Source organism: Piliocolobus tephrosceles, chromosome 11, assembly GCF_002776525.5.
Source record: "Piliocolobus tephrosceles isolate RC106 chromosome 11, ASM277652v3, whole genome shotgun sequence".
NCBI classification, from domain to species: Eukaryota; Metazoa; Chordata; class Mammalia; order Primates; family Cercopithecidae; genus Piliocolobus; species Piliocolobus tephrosceles.
In genome coordinates, this window is record NC_045444.1 from 3448303 (window position 1) to 3465052 (window position 16750).

The 16750-nt window shown below is 43.6% G+C and overlaps 1 protein-coding gene across 6 annotated transcripts in view; it reads right to left on the bottom strand.

The window, feature by feature from the left end:
- CLASP1 (cytoplasmic linker associated protein 1) overlaps positions 1 to 16750 on the bottom strand; it is a 298327-nt gene that overhangs the window by 24337 nt on the left and 257240 nt on the right. For all 6 annotated transcript variants that reach the window (XM_031936404.1, XM_026456078.1, XM_023185195.2 and 3 more), the window contains 4 exons: positions 14700 to 14850; positions 5710 to 5938; positions 3230 to 3420; positions 1289 to 1417 (listed from right to left, as the gene is read on the bottom strand). In XM_031936404.1, coding sequence (XP_031792264.1) covers positions 1289 to 1417; positions 3230 to 3420; positions 5710 to 5938; positions 14700 to 14850 — 700 coding nt within the window. The remainder of the gene's footprint in view (positions 1 to 1288; positions 1418 to 3229; positions 3421 to 5709; positions 5939 to 14699; positions 14851 to 16750) is intronic.

Below are 16750 nucleotides of genomic sequence, written 5' to 3' on the forward strand. Positions count from 1 at the left end.
ATCAGGCAACCAAGCCAGATTTTGGAAACCCAGTTATTAGTCTGAAAACACATCCATCCCCTGTGTACTGTGTGCTGTTTTCTAGGACTAGCAGGTCGGAGAGAGGCCCAGTCTGAGGACAAGACCCTCACCCTTGCTGAGCTACAACTGTGGTGGAGATTTGAAGAGGTCACATCAGTCACTGCTCAAGCAGCCACACAAATGCCAAACAGAACTACGATCTAGGGTCTCTCTATGTAGATGGAAGAACTGTGTTAATTACAATTCCCTTAATCCATGAGCGTGCTCACATGACAGTCACACATGAGCCAAGAGATCAAACCGGGCAAGTAGTTATGTCTCACTTTGGGGTCAAACCCATTATCCGGCAGGCTGTTTTCTGAAGTTCCAATATATGGTTTTGTTTCCCACAGTTCATTTTACTGAAGGGTGTCACTGAATCATTTGTATCGGGACAGCTCCAGCCACCTCCCCATTCTCTGTAGGCTTCTAGCTACTTGAAAGCCTGGTGAGGCAGAGGGGTGAGGCCTGTGTGCAGGATACAGAGACGTGTTCTGCCGCTTTCCACCAGGCAGCTGAGGTCCTAATGCCAGAAGCTGCAGAGATGGCTTGCTAGCATTTTACATACTCAACAGTGAGTGGAAGAGGCACAGCAGGGCTGCCTCCACTCAGTCTCATCTTGCAGAGAGAAGCACACTGAACGGCTGGCAGGGAGGAAGGTCAGCACAGCAGCGTGCTACCCGCTGTTGGCAGGAGCTGGGCGGGAACCATCCCTGGCCATCTCATTTAATTCTCATGAAAAACTCTGTGGAAATATCCATTCCTGTTTTATACACAAGGAAACGGAGGCTCAGAAGGTGAAATGACTGGTCCACATATTCGGAGCAAGGAGGCATTGGTTCTGGGACTTGCATGTCTGTGATTCCAAAGCTGGTCTCCACCTCCCACACCAGACTACTAGAGGCTAAATGCCAGAAAGCAGCAGCAGACCCTTCCCTTCCACAAAGGCAGCCGGAAGCCCAGGCATGGAACACATCTCAGGGACAGGGCAGGCCTGTTGGAAACAGCGAGGAGGAGCCGGGAACTGAACAAATGGCACTGGCCCTGGAAATGCGCCCCTGCTCAACAAGGACGACAGCAATGGGGACTCCACTCCGTATTACTACATGGCCGAGATCCAAGGAAGGGGCTCTTAAGCTGTGGGCTGATTCTGATTCCTCTATCTCCACATCCCAGCTGCCCCCCATGACCCGCCTGTTCAGCACCCCTGGCCACATAAATGACTCACCTCCTTATGGGAGTCTTTGTGGGCTTCCAGAGTCTTCATAATCGTCAGCTCGGCGTAGTTTTTAAATCTTGCTGGTTGATTTCTCAGAATTTCCCTCAAAACTCTCAACGCCAGTGCTCGAATTGAATGCTAGAGTATAAGGGGAAAGGAAGACATCACCAAACACCACACCGCACTTTCACACACAGCACTCAGCAGGTTCGGCAAGGCCAAGCACCAGTTCTGGGTTCCCCGGAACCTTGCAGAACCCTCTACACAGATCACATGGTTTACTTGAAATCAGCTTTACTTGACACTGGCTCTCTAGACATCAGCTCCATGAGGCAGGCACTGTGCCTTAGGGTGACATTCCCAGGCCCCAGCGCCTGACAGGCACTGAAAAAAGCTTCTCGAACAAGCCGTGCACTCAAGACCAAATGAGGATGATACACCTAAGTTCATTATCAGTTTTCTGGGGATTTCCAGATTTCCTGAGGCTTCAGCCTACAGATGATGCTTCTGTAAAATGTATGAAAGAATGTGTACAAAGCACCTGGATGTTTCATCAACACAGCCCGTAAGACTGAACTCCACCTAAGGACAGTGGACGGCCTGTCATTATTCCTGACCTTCCATGTGATGAGATCACTGGGTGTGTAGAGGCCTCAAGTTGGTTAAGGCCAGAGTTATGCATCTGGAGGAAAGCCATTCCAAATAGACTCCTAATCTCAATAAAAGAGAATGGAGTTTACACCAAACAGAGCCAGAAAGTACATCCTGATTCTTTGTCACTCATCTGTACAATTCACACACTAATACACCATTTTACCTGTCTTCTACATGACATCACTTTGTCTCCCAACACAGCCAACAAGGCATAACTGCCTTACGAGCCAATACTTTGTCTTTTTTAAAAAGTATTTTTAAAAAGTTTTTTTTTAAAAAACAGTGAAACAGATTACTTACTACCATTCTTCTATCTTTACTTATCCCTAAAGCAAACCTTTAATCCGAAGCATCAGAAAGCTATCTGAGTCTCCACAGCATGGCACGCAGTAAGCCTCCCTGTCACTTGGTTGCCATGCAAGTCCCCTCTAGCTGGCCCTGGGCATGGCCTGTCACCTCTTGGCAATCCTCCCATCCCCCTCCTCCAGCCCCTCACCACAGCACTCTCTTCTCATTTCTGCTGGCCTACACAAAGCCAATGTGGATGGAGAAAGTTTTTCTTGTAGAGGTTTAATTCTGGTAATTCCCAGCATCTATTCCTGTTTCCATACAAGGGACCAGCTCTACAGGTGGGAGAAGGCAGGACTTTAACCAGATTACTCCCCCTTTTAAGAGTTCTCTATGTACGATGTGCAGATCACAGACCAGGCATGTCACAAATGCCTAGTTTGTCACATTCAAATGTCCCAGCATAATGAAGCTTTTTTATTTTAAAATTAATAATACAAAAATCAGAATCATGCTTCTGGAACCTGCCACTTGACTGATTAAACTTATTGGAACTCTTAACATATGTAGGGGGGAACCAAGATGGAATTTCATGGAATGTAGCATTTAATTAGGTCTTTTAAAATGGACCTTTTTATTTCTCAATTACATATGAAACAAAAATGAAACTCACAAGTGAAAAACTGCATCCTAAAAGACCACATTCTATGCTAATGAAGTTTTAAGAAATTCTGTGTTAAAGCAACTAGATGCAGGAATGAGGTTCCCTTAACTACTATAAACCCAGTTGCAGACCATGGACGTAAGCCAAGAAGCAGCTTGTTGCTGATAAAAACATGACCTTACTCAACGTGCTCAGAAAATATGTGAAAAATGAACAAATAAATGTTTTGATGTAAACAGTAAGCACAACCCAGAAAGTAAAGCTGAAGCCAAGCCCAGCAAGAAAAGGACATCGTGACCCCATTACATGGAAAGGGGCAAGGAAAGGCCAAACCAGCATCTCACGTCTTTGTCTCCGAGGGTCTCCAGCAGCAGGAGCAGAATGGTCTTGAAGTGCTCCTCCCAGACACCAAGGCTGTCTTCCCGCGTGATCTTGAGCAGCTCCAGCAGGGCTCCCTTCCGTTCCTCCACTCGCTCGTTATGGTTGGACAGCTCTTTCAGAAGGTCAGCCACCAGGTCAGAATGGTCGATGGGCACTGGTGAAACACACCACACATACATCACACCACACATACGTCACCTTGTGAGGAAATGCCCGGCACGGGGGCTTCCTCAGGGGTGCCCAGTGATCCTTCCCTTCCTGCCTCATCTCCCAGAGGCGACGCCTCCTTCATGGTTCCCTTCCCACCCTCCACTCTGCTTCACTGTCCGGCCACCAACCTTCTCACCAAGTTCACTGTAAAAGCAGAGGTGCGAGACCAGCTGTCCAGTACCAATAGTCAACGTCTTCACCCTTCCTTGCTATCTTTTCCCTTCTACTTCAGACAGAGAGGAGAAATGCCTGCATCCGCCAAAGTGCCTTTTCAATCCTCTTGTTTTCCGAAACTCTCTCCCACTGCCATGGTCCTGAGTCAGCCCCACCACTGGACAGCCTTTTACCAGGGTCAAATCCACTCCCATATGCACATTTTCCTCAAGGCCTCCTCACCATCACATCTGATTATCATCCATTCCCTTCTCAAATGTCTATAGCTTAGGAACCAGCATGGTGAACAAATACCAATCAAGGTGTTTGGACTACTGGTGGACTATCTATATGTGGAGACTAAAAACTGGCCCAAGAGACTCAACATAGTTACCTGCAGGGCTGTGAACACGGTTTCTATGGCAGAAAGGCACATCCTTTCTCCTCCATGTTCTTTTAAGAAACCTCAACTCTGAATATTCAACTTTAAATAGAGAGGATGAAAAAACAAACAAATCAGACAAGTTATTAGGAACTACTTAAACGTGTATTTGCATACTTCTTTAGCTTCTAAGATTGGGTGGCAAACACACAAGGAAGTCTGAAATGGTAAAGAACTCTGTCATTTCCTCCTGCCTTCCTACCTTCTTCTCCTTTTCTTTAAGCCTTTTAGTAAACAGCTGGTGAATAACCACCACTGTAATTTCTACCTTAATCGAGATCTATAAAGGATAAACAATTTTATAAGCAATGAAAACAAATAGTCCACTTCTCCCAGGGAGTGCCAGTCCTTACAAACACTATACCCTCTTCGCTCACTGCCCAGTGAACAGATGTGTGGGCAGAGTCTGAGATGCTACCCACCAGCCTATAAGCAATTAATAGCCAAGATTCGGCTTTTCATCCCTACAGCCACTTCTGCTTTCAAACAGAGAACTTCTCTTCTATCTTAGCATTCCCCTACTATCTAATCCCTGCAAGAGGATCAGCTTTCTTTTCTTTGGGCCCCCACTGGATCTGGCATCTGCCTCCAGCACAGGCCTTCTCTGGTACTAGTGTGACCACTATCAGTCTACTTCCCTGACAGACTGTGAGCTCTCTGAGGCCAGGGGCTGTGTCTCCTGTGCCTCGGTCCCCGGCAACCCATACACTTCATGACACACAGTAGGCCCTTAGTGAATTTTAACTATTTAGAATTCTAATGTAGGTTCTAATTACTCATTCAAGGCTGAGAAATAGGCTTCAAAACCATAATTTTTTAAAAGCACTATCAAATTGAAATAAACCAAATCACATAACATGAGAGATGAAAAAATAAATAAGTTTCAGATAAAAATACTGTCGTACAAATACATACGCATCACTCACTAGTTTATTCAATAATGGACACTGGTCTTAACACAGGAGCCAGAAAGAAACCAGACTAGCTCTGCCTCTGCTCCCTACTTCCTATGTTATATGCTTACGTTACATTTTGGGCAAATCTTTCTGACCCCACACTTAGCTTAGCACCACACACGGTAATGCAAGTGGTCAGTGTATGTCAAACCCCTGCCTCCCAAATGTAGCACGGAGGTCAACACAGCTCCAGGAAGACCTGGTTACAAAGCAGGTGTGAGAGGAGAGGGAAGCCTCGGAGTGGTGCTTCAGGATCTCACTCCACAGCTCAGGGAGCTGGGAAGCGCAGGTCCAAGGCCTTCACAAAGGCTGAGCCCGTGCTCGCCATCCTGTTTGTTCCTACGCCCCTGGCTTGCCTGGGCCCTGGGTTCTGCAGCAGAGCCTCCCTGATGGTAGAGTTGGCCTTCCCTCACGCTCAGCTGTGGCAGTGGCTACTTCATATCATGTGTGACTGTTTATTTCCTCACTGCCCTGTCACTTGTGCTTCTGTTCACTGCCGTGTTCCCCGTGCCTAAGCACACAGTAGGGATTCAGTAAGTAGTGCCTGAACAAATGACTAAGCAGAAAGAACAGACCCAGAGTCTCCATTTACATCTGACCAGTGGGCCTGGTACTGGCCAGACAGGAGGGAGCACAAGGGAAGCACTTCTGGGTGAGGACACTTAAGCAAAGAGATACCAACCATCTCGAAGCTGCTCCATGTCATCATCGAACACAGCCTCTTTCAGGGCAGTCTTGTCGTAGGTGTTGATGGCATCTGAGTAGGGGTACGGGTTGTAGTCTCGTGCCCGCGGTCCCGGGAAGGCACGCGGAGGCTGGGTGTTGAGTAGCGAGGTCTTGTTATCCAAAGCTGTCCGGCCTCCTTCTACCTCGCCGGTGGCAGGGGAGGCAGCACCCCCATCACGGGACACCTGGAGCACAGCACACTGTCAGTTCCCTTCTGGGACTTGTAATGGACATATCCTTTGAATGCTCAGAAATATCAAGAGGGCCAGAGATTTTCACTTGAAATATGTATGGCCAGTGACAAAAGAACAGCTATTAGTATTGCAGTGTAAAAATACCAAATCCATAAACTACCATAAAAGGAACAATATGCCTGCATTTGCATCTAGTCTTTACGCTTCAAATCTCCTTTACTTTGTAATTTGGTGATTCACTTTACCAAGGCGTTTCCTGAGGGATGAAAGGCTCAGAAGCCTTTCCTTGAGAAGGAAAGGCTGTCCACTCACACCCCTGCTCTCAAGGACCAGATCAGCAATGGGGGATTCTCACTGCGGCCCTGCCCACATCCACAGAGAGAAGCTCTTCCAACCACCATCATTAAGTCTAATGAGTGTCGTCCATGCCCAGATTAATTCCTTGTACTCTATGTATTCCTGCCTAGTGCTGGGCCTCAATGCGTCACAATCTCCTATGACAGAGAACTCAGCACCTCCTAGGCGTATCATCCTTCTTTTAGATATTTCTGACTCAGAGTTGTTATGCTGGGTCAAAGAACAGGTCTTTAGCATCTTCTGAATTTTGTTTTTCTTTGCTAGTATATTCTGAACGTTGTCTTCAACAAATTCAACTGCTGGCCCTCTGACTGGCCCCTTGCCATGGTATTGACAAGAGCAAATCACTTTTACTCTTAGGGTCCTCTCATATGGGGCACACCACTGGTCTAGCCACTTTGCAGGTGGCAGTGTAGCCCAGCAGGTGTGGGCTGGTGCTGGCAACGGGGCCAGACTGTTTTCCTCATCCCAGACATCTGACTATCCAACAACGGTGGAAACATTCCAGGCAGCCAGAACACGTTGGTGACACCTATGACAAAATTTTTACTTGTGCTGATGACAGGATACATTTCTCTCAACTTGTGCTAATGCATTTACACTTTTTTCTGGTTGTGGAAAAGTAGATGTAACATGCCATTTTAATCATTCCTAAGTATATACTTCAGTGTCATTAAAGACATTTATGATGTGTAACCATCACCACTATGTATATCCAAAACTTTCTCATCATCCCCAACAAAAACCCTGCATCCTCATCCCTCTCCCTTCCCCCACAACCCCTGGTAACCTTTATCTTCCTTTGTCTCTCGGAAGGTGCCTATGCTAGGTACCCCAGGTAAGTGGAATTGCTGAGCACACATCCCACTGTGTGTATATACCACGTTCTGTTTATCTGTTCATCTGCTGATGGGCACTTGGGTTGCTTCTGCCTTTTGGCTCTTGTGAATAATGCCGCTACGACACAATGGTGCACAAATATCTATTCAGGTCCCTGCTTTCAATTCTTTTGGACGTGAATCTAGTGGAGGTGTTTGGATGCATTTGGTTTTTAACACCCACAAACAAAATTTTATATTAATTAAGATGTAAAAAGAATTCATAATATATGCATAGATAGAAACAAATTAAGACTAAAAAGGTATAAATCAAATCTTAACAGAGGTTTTCTCTGGGTAGAAGACAATTCATGGATGGTTTTAATTGTTTCTTTTTATAAGTCTTCTAAAAATACTACTATTATAATAAAAAATTATTTATCAAAGAAAAAGGTAAGTCATTGAACAGGAGGTTTAAAAAAAACAACAAAAAAAGAGAAGGGTTTTTAAAACTTCAGACATTTTAAAAATAAAGCTCAACCAATTCTAATCACTATTAACAACAAAACCTTACTACCTCAGTGTGTGTCTCCACGCAGGCTTTGCGCAGCAGGAATCCTGTGTGCACGCTGCCTTCTGTTTTCTTTTCCTTACAGTGCAAGCATTTCCCGTGTGGATGAAGTTTTTGTAACCACCATGTTTAATCACACCACTACCTCTACTTGGCTTTTAAAAAAGATTTACTCAGATGTTCCCCTTTAATATTTCTGCTACTGTAGCTAATGCTGAAATAAGCTACCTTAAGGAAATGACATATATATTTTTTTCTTCTGTTGAGTTCTTTCTTTAGTGTAGACTAACTATACTGGGTAAAGAATACGCAAATCACTTTTGCTAAATGTAATTTTGCTGAGTGCCAAAACATTGTATCAATTTCCCATGGCACCAACATTACACTAGATCCTTATACTCTTTCTAGAATTAAATGTTGTAATTTCTATTAAAGCAAAGCAGAAGGGAACCTTGATATAAGTCTGCTGTATTTCTGTAATTGACCATAAGGATGGGCTTTCTCCCTATGTTGAATGTCTTCAGTTTTGCTGTGTGCACCACCCTCCTGCTGCATCTGACATTCATCCTATGGCTTGTCTCCCTAGATTGGGTTTCCTTGTTAGGCTTAAGAGGAGATATACTGGCTCCCGAGTCTTTCACATTTAACACAGTTTTATATCCACCTCAATGATTTAGCTAAAAATATGGTAAGTAGTGGCTAAGTGAATTCTGAAGCTCCTTTATTCTTCAATTTTCTTTTTTTTTTTTTTTTGAGACAGAGTTTTGCTCTTGTTGCTCAGGCTGGAGTGCAAATGGTGCAATCTTGGCTCACTGCAACCTCTGCTTTCTAGGTTCAAGCAGTGCCCTGCCTCAGCCTCCCAAGGAGCTGGGATTACAGGCATGTGCTACCACGTCTGGTTAATTTTTTGTATTTAGTAGAGATGGGGTTTCACCATGTTGGTCAGGATGGTCTTGAACTCCTGACCTCAGGTGATCCACCCGCCTCGGCCTCCCAAAGTGCTGGGATTGCAGGCGTGAGCCACCATAACTGGAAAAAGTAACCCCTCACACATCCACCTTTTCTACTGTTCTTGGTAGGAGTTCTGTTTCCCTAGTCAGATTCCCCCATTCCTCACACTCCTCACAACAAGTCCCCCGCTTCAAAGCAGGCCTCCTTCCACTGCCCTGGGAAACCAGCAGTGGGAAGATGCTCTACTTCCTGCTTCAAGCCCCTAAAGCTGCCCTCCTCCCTAGCTAAGACCAGACATTCTACCTGGGCCCTAACCTCATGTCCCCACATCCCGAAGGATCCGCATCCAATCATCTGCTCCCCTCCACTGTGTACGCAAGGTGCTTCTCTCCACTGGCCCTGCTGGGAGAGATCTTTCCCATCTGAAATGCCCTTTGATCCTGATTTCTCTCCAGTTTGTTCCTCAACTTCTTCATCCACTGTGATCTGGTTTCCATTCTCAACCTTGCACTCAACTATGCTCACAAGATCCAATGTACTCCTGGAAGAAACTAAATTTGCAGACTGTAACGACGTGTAAAGTTTATTTAAGAAGAAAAAACATGGAAGTCCAGTGAGCCCATTCTCAAAGGAAAGGTCTTAACTTTACATCAAAACATTGGCAAGTAAATGTGTATTTTATATCTTTTAGGTTAAAACAGAACATTTAACGTGGATAATAAACAAATAATCCAGTGGAGCCCTTTCATTTCGTATGTGACCTGTTATCTCTTTGCAGCATGGCCCCTTTGGCTAGAACGTCCTTCCTGAAATAGTCTCCCTTATCTTCTATGCCACCACCCTCTCCTGGTCTCCCTCCTGTCACCTCTAGCTTCTGTCCTTCCCTTAGTGTTGATGCTCCTTAGGATTCTGTCCTTATCCTTTACCTGGTGATTTCACTTACTCACTTTTCTTTAGTTATCTTCTAGCAACTAATCAGTATCTCTCAAATATCGAACTTCAGCCTAAATCACTGGCTGAAACAGACTGGTATATCCAAAGTCCTGATGGATATATTTGCTTAGATATTCCACAATTCCTGCAATTTGCATGTATTCAAAAGAGCATTCATTGTATTTCAAAAAGAGCATCTCCTTCTAGAATAATATTTCACTGAATCGCACTAGCATTTGCTCAATAGCCCCAGAAGACTTCTGATTCTTATTTCTGCTCATGGCCTATTCAACCCCACTTCCTCCTGAATTATTCTCCATTCCAAAGTTAACAGTAGCCTGTCTAAAATGTAAGTATGACTGTGCCACTTCGCTGCTTAAAGATCCTTCAATGACTCTAGTATCACCAGGGTAAAGTCAAAGCATTGGTTGGGAATACCCCAGTGAGCACATCCTTCCTGAGCTGGCCTCTGCAACTCTGCTCTGAATCTTCCCAACCACTCCTCATGCCCAGTCTTCTCCACTTCATCCACTTCAAACAGGAAATCACACCATGCCCACGGCCATGTCTTAGTCTTCAAACAGGTCCTCCTCTGACTACAACCCTCCTACTCGACCTGACAAACTCCTCTGGACCTCCAGGCTTCAGTTCAGAGGTGACATCCTCTCTTTTGCACATCTGATATAGTTTGGCTCTGTGTTCCCACGCAAATCTGATGTCAAATTGCAATTTCCAATATTCGATGAGGAACCTGGTGGGAGGTAATTGGATCATGGGGGCGGAATTCCCCCTTGCTGTTCTCATGATAGTGAGTGAATTCTCATAAGACCTCGCTGTTTAGAAGTGTGTAGCACTTCCTCCTTCGCTCTTTCTCTCCTGCCACCATGTGAAGACATACTTGCTTCCCCTTTGCCCTTCTGCCATGACTGTAAGTTTCCTGACGCCTCCCCAGCCATGCCTCCAGTATAGTCTGTAGAACTGTGAGTTAATTAAACCTCTTTTCTTTATAAATTACCCAGTCTTAGGTAGTTCTTTATAGCAGTATAAGAACTAACTAATATAGAAAATTGGTACCAGAAGTGGGGTATTACAATAAAGATGCCTGAAAATGTGGAAGCACCTTTGGAACTGGGTAATGGGTAGAGGTTGAAACAATTTGGAGGAATCAGAAGAAGAAAGGAAAATGAAAGAAAAGTTTGAAACTTCCTAGAGACTTGTTGAATGGTTGTGACCAAAATGCTAATAGTGATATGGATAGTGAAGTCCAGGCTGAGGCGGTCTCAGATGAAGATAATGAACTGGAGTAAAGGTCACTCTTGATATGCTTTAGCAAAGAGACTGGCAGCACTGTGCCCCTGCTCTAGAGATTTGTGGAACTTTGAAGTTGAGAGAGATGATTTAGGGTATCTGGTGGAAGAAATTTCTAAGCAGCAAAGTGTTCAAGATGTGGCCTGGCTGCTTCTAAAAGCCTCTGCTCATTTGCACAAACAAAAAAAAATGACCTGAAACTAGAACCTATATTTAAAAAGGAAGCAGAGGGTAAAAGTTTGGAAAATTTGCAGCCCAACCAGGCAGCAGAAAAGAAAAACCCATTTTTGGGAAAGAATTCAAGGCTGCAGAAATTTGCATAAGTAATTAAAAGCCAAATGTGAATAGCCAAGACAATGGAGTAAACATCTCCAGGGCATTTCAGAGACCTTCATGGCAGCCCCTCCCATCACAGACCTGGAGCCCTAAGAGGGAAAAATGGTTTTGTGGGCCAGGCCCAGGGCCCTGCTGCTTTGTGCAGCCTTGGTACATGGTGCTCTGCATCCCAGATGCTCCAGCTCCAGCTATGGCTGAAAGGGGCCAAAGTACAGGTTGGGCTGTTGTTTCAGAGGGTGTAAACCCCAAGCCTTGGTGGCTTCCATGTGGTATTGGGCCTGTGGGTATGCAGAAGGTAAGAAATGAGGTTTGGGAGCCTCCACCTAGATTTTAGAAAATGTATGGAAATTCCTGGATGTCCAGGCAAATGTCTACTGCAGGAGCAGAACCCTCATGGAGAACCTCTACTAGGGGAGTGCAGAGGAGAAATGTGGGGTTGGAGCCCCCACAGAGAGTCCCCACTGGGACACTGCCTAGTGGAGCAGTGAGAAGAGGGCCACAGTTCTGCAGATCGCAGAATGGTAGATCCACCAACAGCTCTCAATATCAGCCCATGAAAGCAGTTGTAGGGGCTGTACCTTGCAGAGCCACAAGGGTGGAGCTGCCCAAGGCCTTGGGAGCCTACCCCTTACATCAGTGTGTCCTGGATGTGAGACATGTAGTCAAAGGAGATTATTATGGAGCTTTAAGATTTAATGACTGCCCTCCTGGGTTTCAGACTTGCATGGGGCCTGTAGTCCCTTTGTTTTGGCCAATTTCTCCCTTTTGGAATGGAAGCATTTACCTAATGCCTGTAGCTCCATTGTATCTTGGAAGTCACTAACTTGTTTTTTATTTTACAGGTTCATAGTTGGAAGGCACTTGCTTTGTCTCAGATTAGACTTCGGACTTGGCCTTTCGAGTTAATGGGGGAATGAGTTAAGACTTTGGAAGACTGTTGGGAAGGCATGATTGTGTTTTGAAACGTGAGGTCATGAGATCTGGGAGGGGCCAGGGGTAGAATGATATGGTTTGGCTCTGTGTCTCCATCCATATCTCTTGTCAAACTGTAATTTCCAGTGTTGGGGGAGGGACCTGGTGTGAGGTAACTGGATCAGGGGGGTGGACTTCCCCCTTGCTGTTCTTATGACAGTGAGTTCTCACGAGATCTGATTGTTTAAAACTGTACAGCACTTCTCTCTTCACTCTCTCTCTCCTGCCACCATGTGAAGACATGCTTGCTTCCCCTTATACCATGAGTGTAAGTTTCTGGGGGCATTCCCAGCCACAACTCCTATATAACCTGTAGAACTGTGAGTCAATTAAACCTCTTTTCTTTATAAATTACTTAGTTTCTGGTAGTTTTCTTTTTTTTGAGATGGAGTCCACTCTGTTGCCAGGCTGGAGTGCAGTGGTGTGATCTCGGCTCACTGCAACCTCCGCCTCCCGGGTTCAAGTGATTCTCCTGCCTCAGCCTCCTGAGTAGCTGGGACTACAGGTGTGCGCCACCAAGCCCAGCTAATTTTTATATTTTTAGTAGAGACAGGGTTTCACCATGTTGGCCAGGATGGCCTCAGTCTCCTGACCTTGTGATCTGCCTGCCTCAGCCTCCCAAAGTGCTGGGATTACAGGTGTGAGCCACCGCACCCGGCCTCTGGTAGTTCTTTATAGCAGTGTGAGAACTGACTAATACAACATCCTCCCTAGGTACCACAACTAGCCACGGGTCTCCTGGATGCTAAGCAGTGGCCATACTCACTGCACCAGGATCTTATGCTTATCTGTCTGCCTCTCCCATGAGACTGGAGCTCTCAGAAAGCCATGGTGGTGTCTGGTTCAGGCTCACTATTTTTATTACATCATGAAACAAAACTATGTCCAGAATAAACAAAAGTAAACTGAGAAAAAAGGCACTAAACATTCCTTGAAAAGATAGCTGAGGGCTACTCTTTTGAAATTGAAATTTTGTAAAATTAATTACCTTGGGCCTCTTATCACTATTTTATGGTTATTATCAAAAAGACAAAAAATAACAAAGGTGAGGATGTGGAGAAAATGAAGTTCTTATAAACCACTGGTGAGAATGTATATTAGTACAGCCATTATAGAAAACAGAACAGTGGTTTTTCAAAAACCGAAAAATGGAACTACCGTACAACCAACAATTCCACTACTGGGAATTTATCTGAAGAAAAGGAAATCAGTATATCAAAGAGAAGCCTACACCCTCATGTTTGTTATAGCACTATTCACAACAGCCAAGATACGGAATCAACCTAAGTGTCCCTTAACAAATGAATGCATAAAGAAAATATGACATATATACACAATGGAATACTATTCAGCCATAAAAAGAAATGAAAGCCTATCATTCACAGCAACACGCATGAACTGGAGGACATTATGTTAAGTGAAAAAAGTCAGGTACAGTAAGACCAAAATCATATATTCTCACTCATTTATGGGAACTAGTAAGAGTTGAGCTAATAGAAGTAGAGAGTAGAACTGTGGTTACTAGAGGCTGGGAAAGGTCGGGGTAGGGGAGGAAAAGAGGCTGGTTAATAGCTACAAAACTACAGCTAGGTAAGAGGAATAAGTTCTAATTCTCTATAGCAGGAGTCCCTAGCCCCCATGCCATAGACTGGTATTGGTCTGTGGCCTGTTAGGAACTGCACAGCACAGCAGGTGAGCAGTGGGCAAATGAGTGACGCTTCATCTTATTTACAGCCACCCCACATTGCTCACATTACTGCCTGAGCTCTGCCTCCTGTCAGATCAGTGGCAGCATTAAATTCTCATAGGAGCGTCAACTCTATTGTGAACTGCGCATGCGAGGGATCTAGACTGCGTGCTCCTTGTAAGAGTCTAATGCTTGATGATCTGTCACTGTCTCCCAACACCCCCAGATAGGGCCATCTAGTTGCAGGAAAACAAGCTCAGGGCTCCCACTGATTCTACATCATAATGAGTTGTATAATTATTTCATTATATATTATAGTAATAACAGAAATAAAGTACACAATAAATGCAATGTGCTTGAATCATCCCCAAACCATCCTCCCATCATGTGGCCCAGTCTGGAAAAATTATCTTCCACAAAACCAGTTCCTGGTGCCAAAAAGGTTGGGGACTGCTGCTGTATAGTACTGTAGGGTAAATACGGTTAACAACAGTTTATTGTGTACTTCCAAAACACTAGAAGAGAGAATTTTTCAATGTTCCCAACATAAAGAAATGATAAATGAGGTGACGGATGTACTAATTACCTTGATTATTATACATTCTACACATGTATCAAAATATCACTTTGTAGCTCATAAATGTGTACAATTATTATATGCCAACTAAAACTAAAAGGAAAACATTATTTTAACTACAGGAAAAAAATAATGATGAAGCTCATCATTATTTTTGAGGTTTCATGAGGTTTAGTGTTCAGAAGTCTCATTACCTGTCATTGAACTGATACAGAGTTCTCTTTTAGCCTAGGGATACTTACAATATCACACTCCTTTTTGCCATCTCGTTTAATGGGCTCATTCAGATCTTCTTGGCTTCGAAAACTAAACTTTTCAATGGCTTCTGTAACTCCACGTAGAGAACTATAGATTTCTTCAGAGTTCAGGTTCTCCGTATCATAGTCCAGCATGCTAAAGATAAAAAATATTTTATTTCTTAAATTGAGGCATATACATAGAACTGAGATGTAGGCATAAGTTACTTCGCATAATTTAAAGAATAAGACATAGTTATAGTTTTGTTTATCGGGTGATTTGGAATGAAAAGGAGGCATCTTTTGTTAGAGGACCACCACTGGACAATTACACATCTTCCTTGTTAAAACTGCCAAACACATTACATCAGCACTCAATAAAAACCAGTGGGAAACAACAGTAACCATGAGAATGTAGGAACTCAAAGAGTGACACTGGTGACTGAAGGCACGAGATAATGAAAGTGGAAAAATAACTTTCTTATTTTGAAGATGGAAAAAAGGAGTTTGGTTGTTACTGGTCTCAAATGTACAAACTTAAGAGGAATGGGCAGTTGGAAATAAAGCTAGTACTACAAGCAAATTTCAAAGGAGCAAAGTAAATAACCTCACAAGACAAGGTTATACTCCCAGGTATCCAATCCAGAAAACAAATAAAACCCTAAGGTTATACTCCCAGGCATCCAATCCAGAAAACAAATAAAACCCTATTAAAAAAACAAAAACAAAAACAAAAACAAAAAAAACAGAACAATCCTAGACTCAAAGTCAGATCCACCCGACAAACGGGCCCAGAAAGTCTAACGCACATATCATCTCACCCAGGAGCCTGACTCTTCTACATGCTTCTATTTGGAGTTTTACAACCAAAGCAGATTTTATAAAAAGTCACATTCCTGGATGGACATCTAAGAATCCTCATAAAAGCAAGAAATATTTGTTGTTCATGGAAAAGTGTTATTGACTGCTGTCTTTATAGACACTGGGCATAGCAAAACATGAAATGAAGCAAAAAAGCCAAACAATCCTTTTTGGTGCACTGTAGTTTGTCAACAAGTGCCTTGTAGATGTCTGGAAAGTGCACTGAAACAGGGAGAATCCTGAGAACAAAAACCATCCTGAGAATATAAAAGTTTTAAAAGCATGGGATGGATATATCAGCATAAAGCAAGCAAAACACGAAGCAACAGTCAATCAAGGGCAAGTTAAAAAAAAAAAAATCTTAGTTTAAATGTCACTTGTTTCAAGAAAAGATCAGATGAATTCATCTAATTTAATTTTTAAAATAGTCCTGAGCTATACTGAGGATTGCTAGGGACACACACGCAAAGAATCCTTGGCTGTATATAAGTAAGCATGCAACATTGTTTAAGGACTAAAGAAAAGCAATCTTCCTGTTCTTCAAGAGAGTAGTAACTGAAGAAACTAAGTATCCTTCCTACACAACCAATCCTATACATTCCCAAAGTGAGTTTCCTGTAATGTAAAAATGATGAATATTTACTAAGTACTCTTCCTTAAGTACTCTGCTTTAAAAAAAAAAAAAAACAAGTTTGGGCAGATGCGCAAGGTAAGATTTGGAGAGCTCTCACTTGGAGTGGCCAGATCTCTAATGGCTTGATGTTGCAATGATCCAAGTGTTTTCTAGGGCTGGTGCTGGTAAGTTCTAGAGCCCAAGAGCTGACCACAGTCTCAAAGATGGGAGCTATTTGTCTAGAATTGCAAATATGGCCCAGGTAAAACCCACTTTTCCTGATGAATGAAAGAAAATACATAACCCAATTGTATTTGGAGTGTTCACAAAAAAACCAAACAAACAACAACAACAAAATTTCAACTCGAAGATTGACTTGAGCATCAAACAAAAAGAAATGTGAACCTTGAACAGGTATGCTGTTGAAATTCCGTGTCTCAACTGATAGGAGGTAGAATAAAAAATCTGAACAGAATTTAAGATCTCAACCTCTTCTATGTTCACAAGGCTGTCTGTCAAAAAGGCAACACTCCTTAGACGTGAGGAAGGCATGACCGAGGGGCCAGAGGCTCCCCTCCTCCTT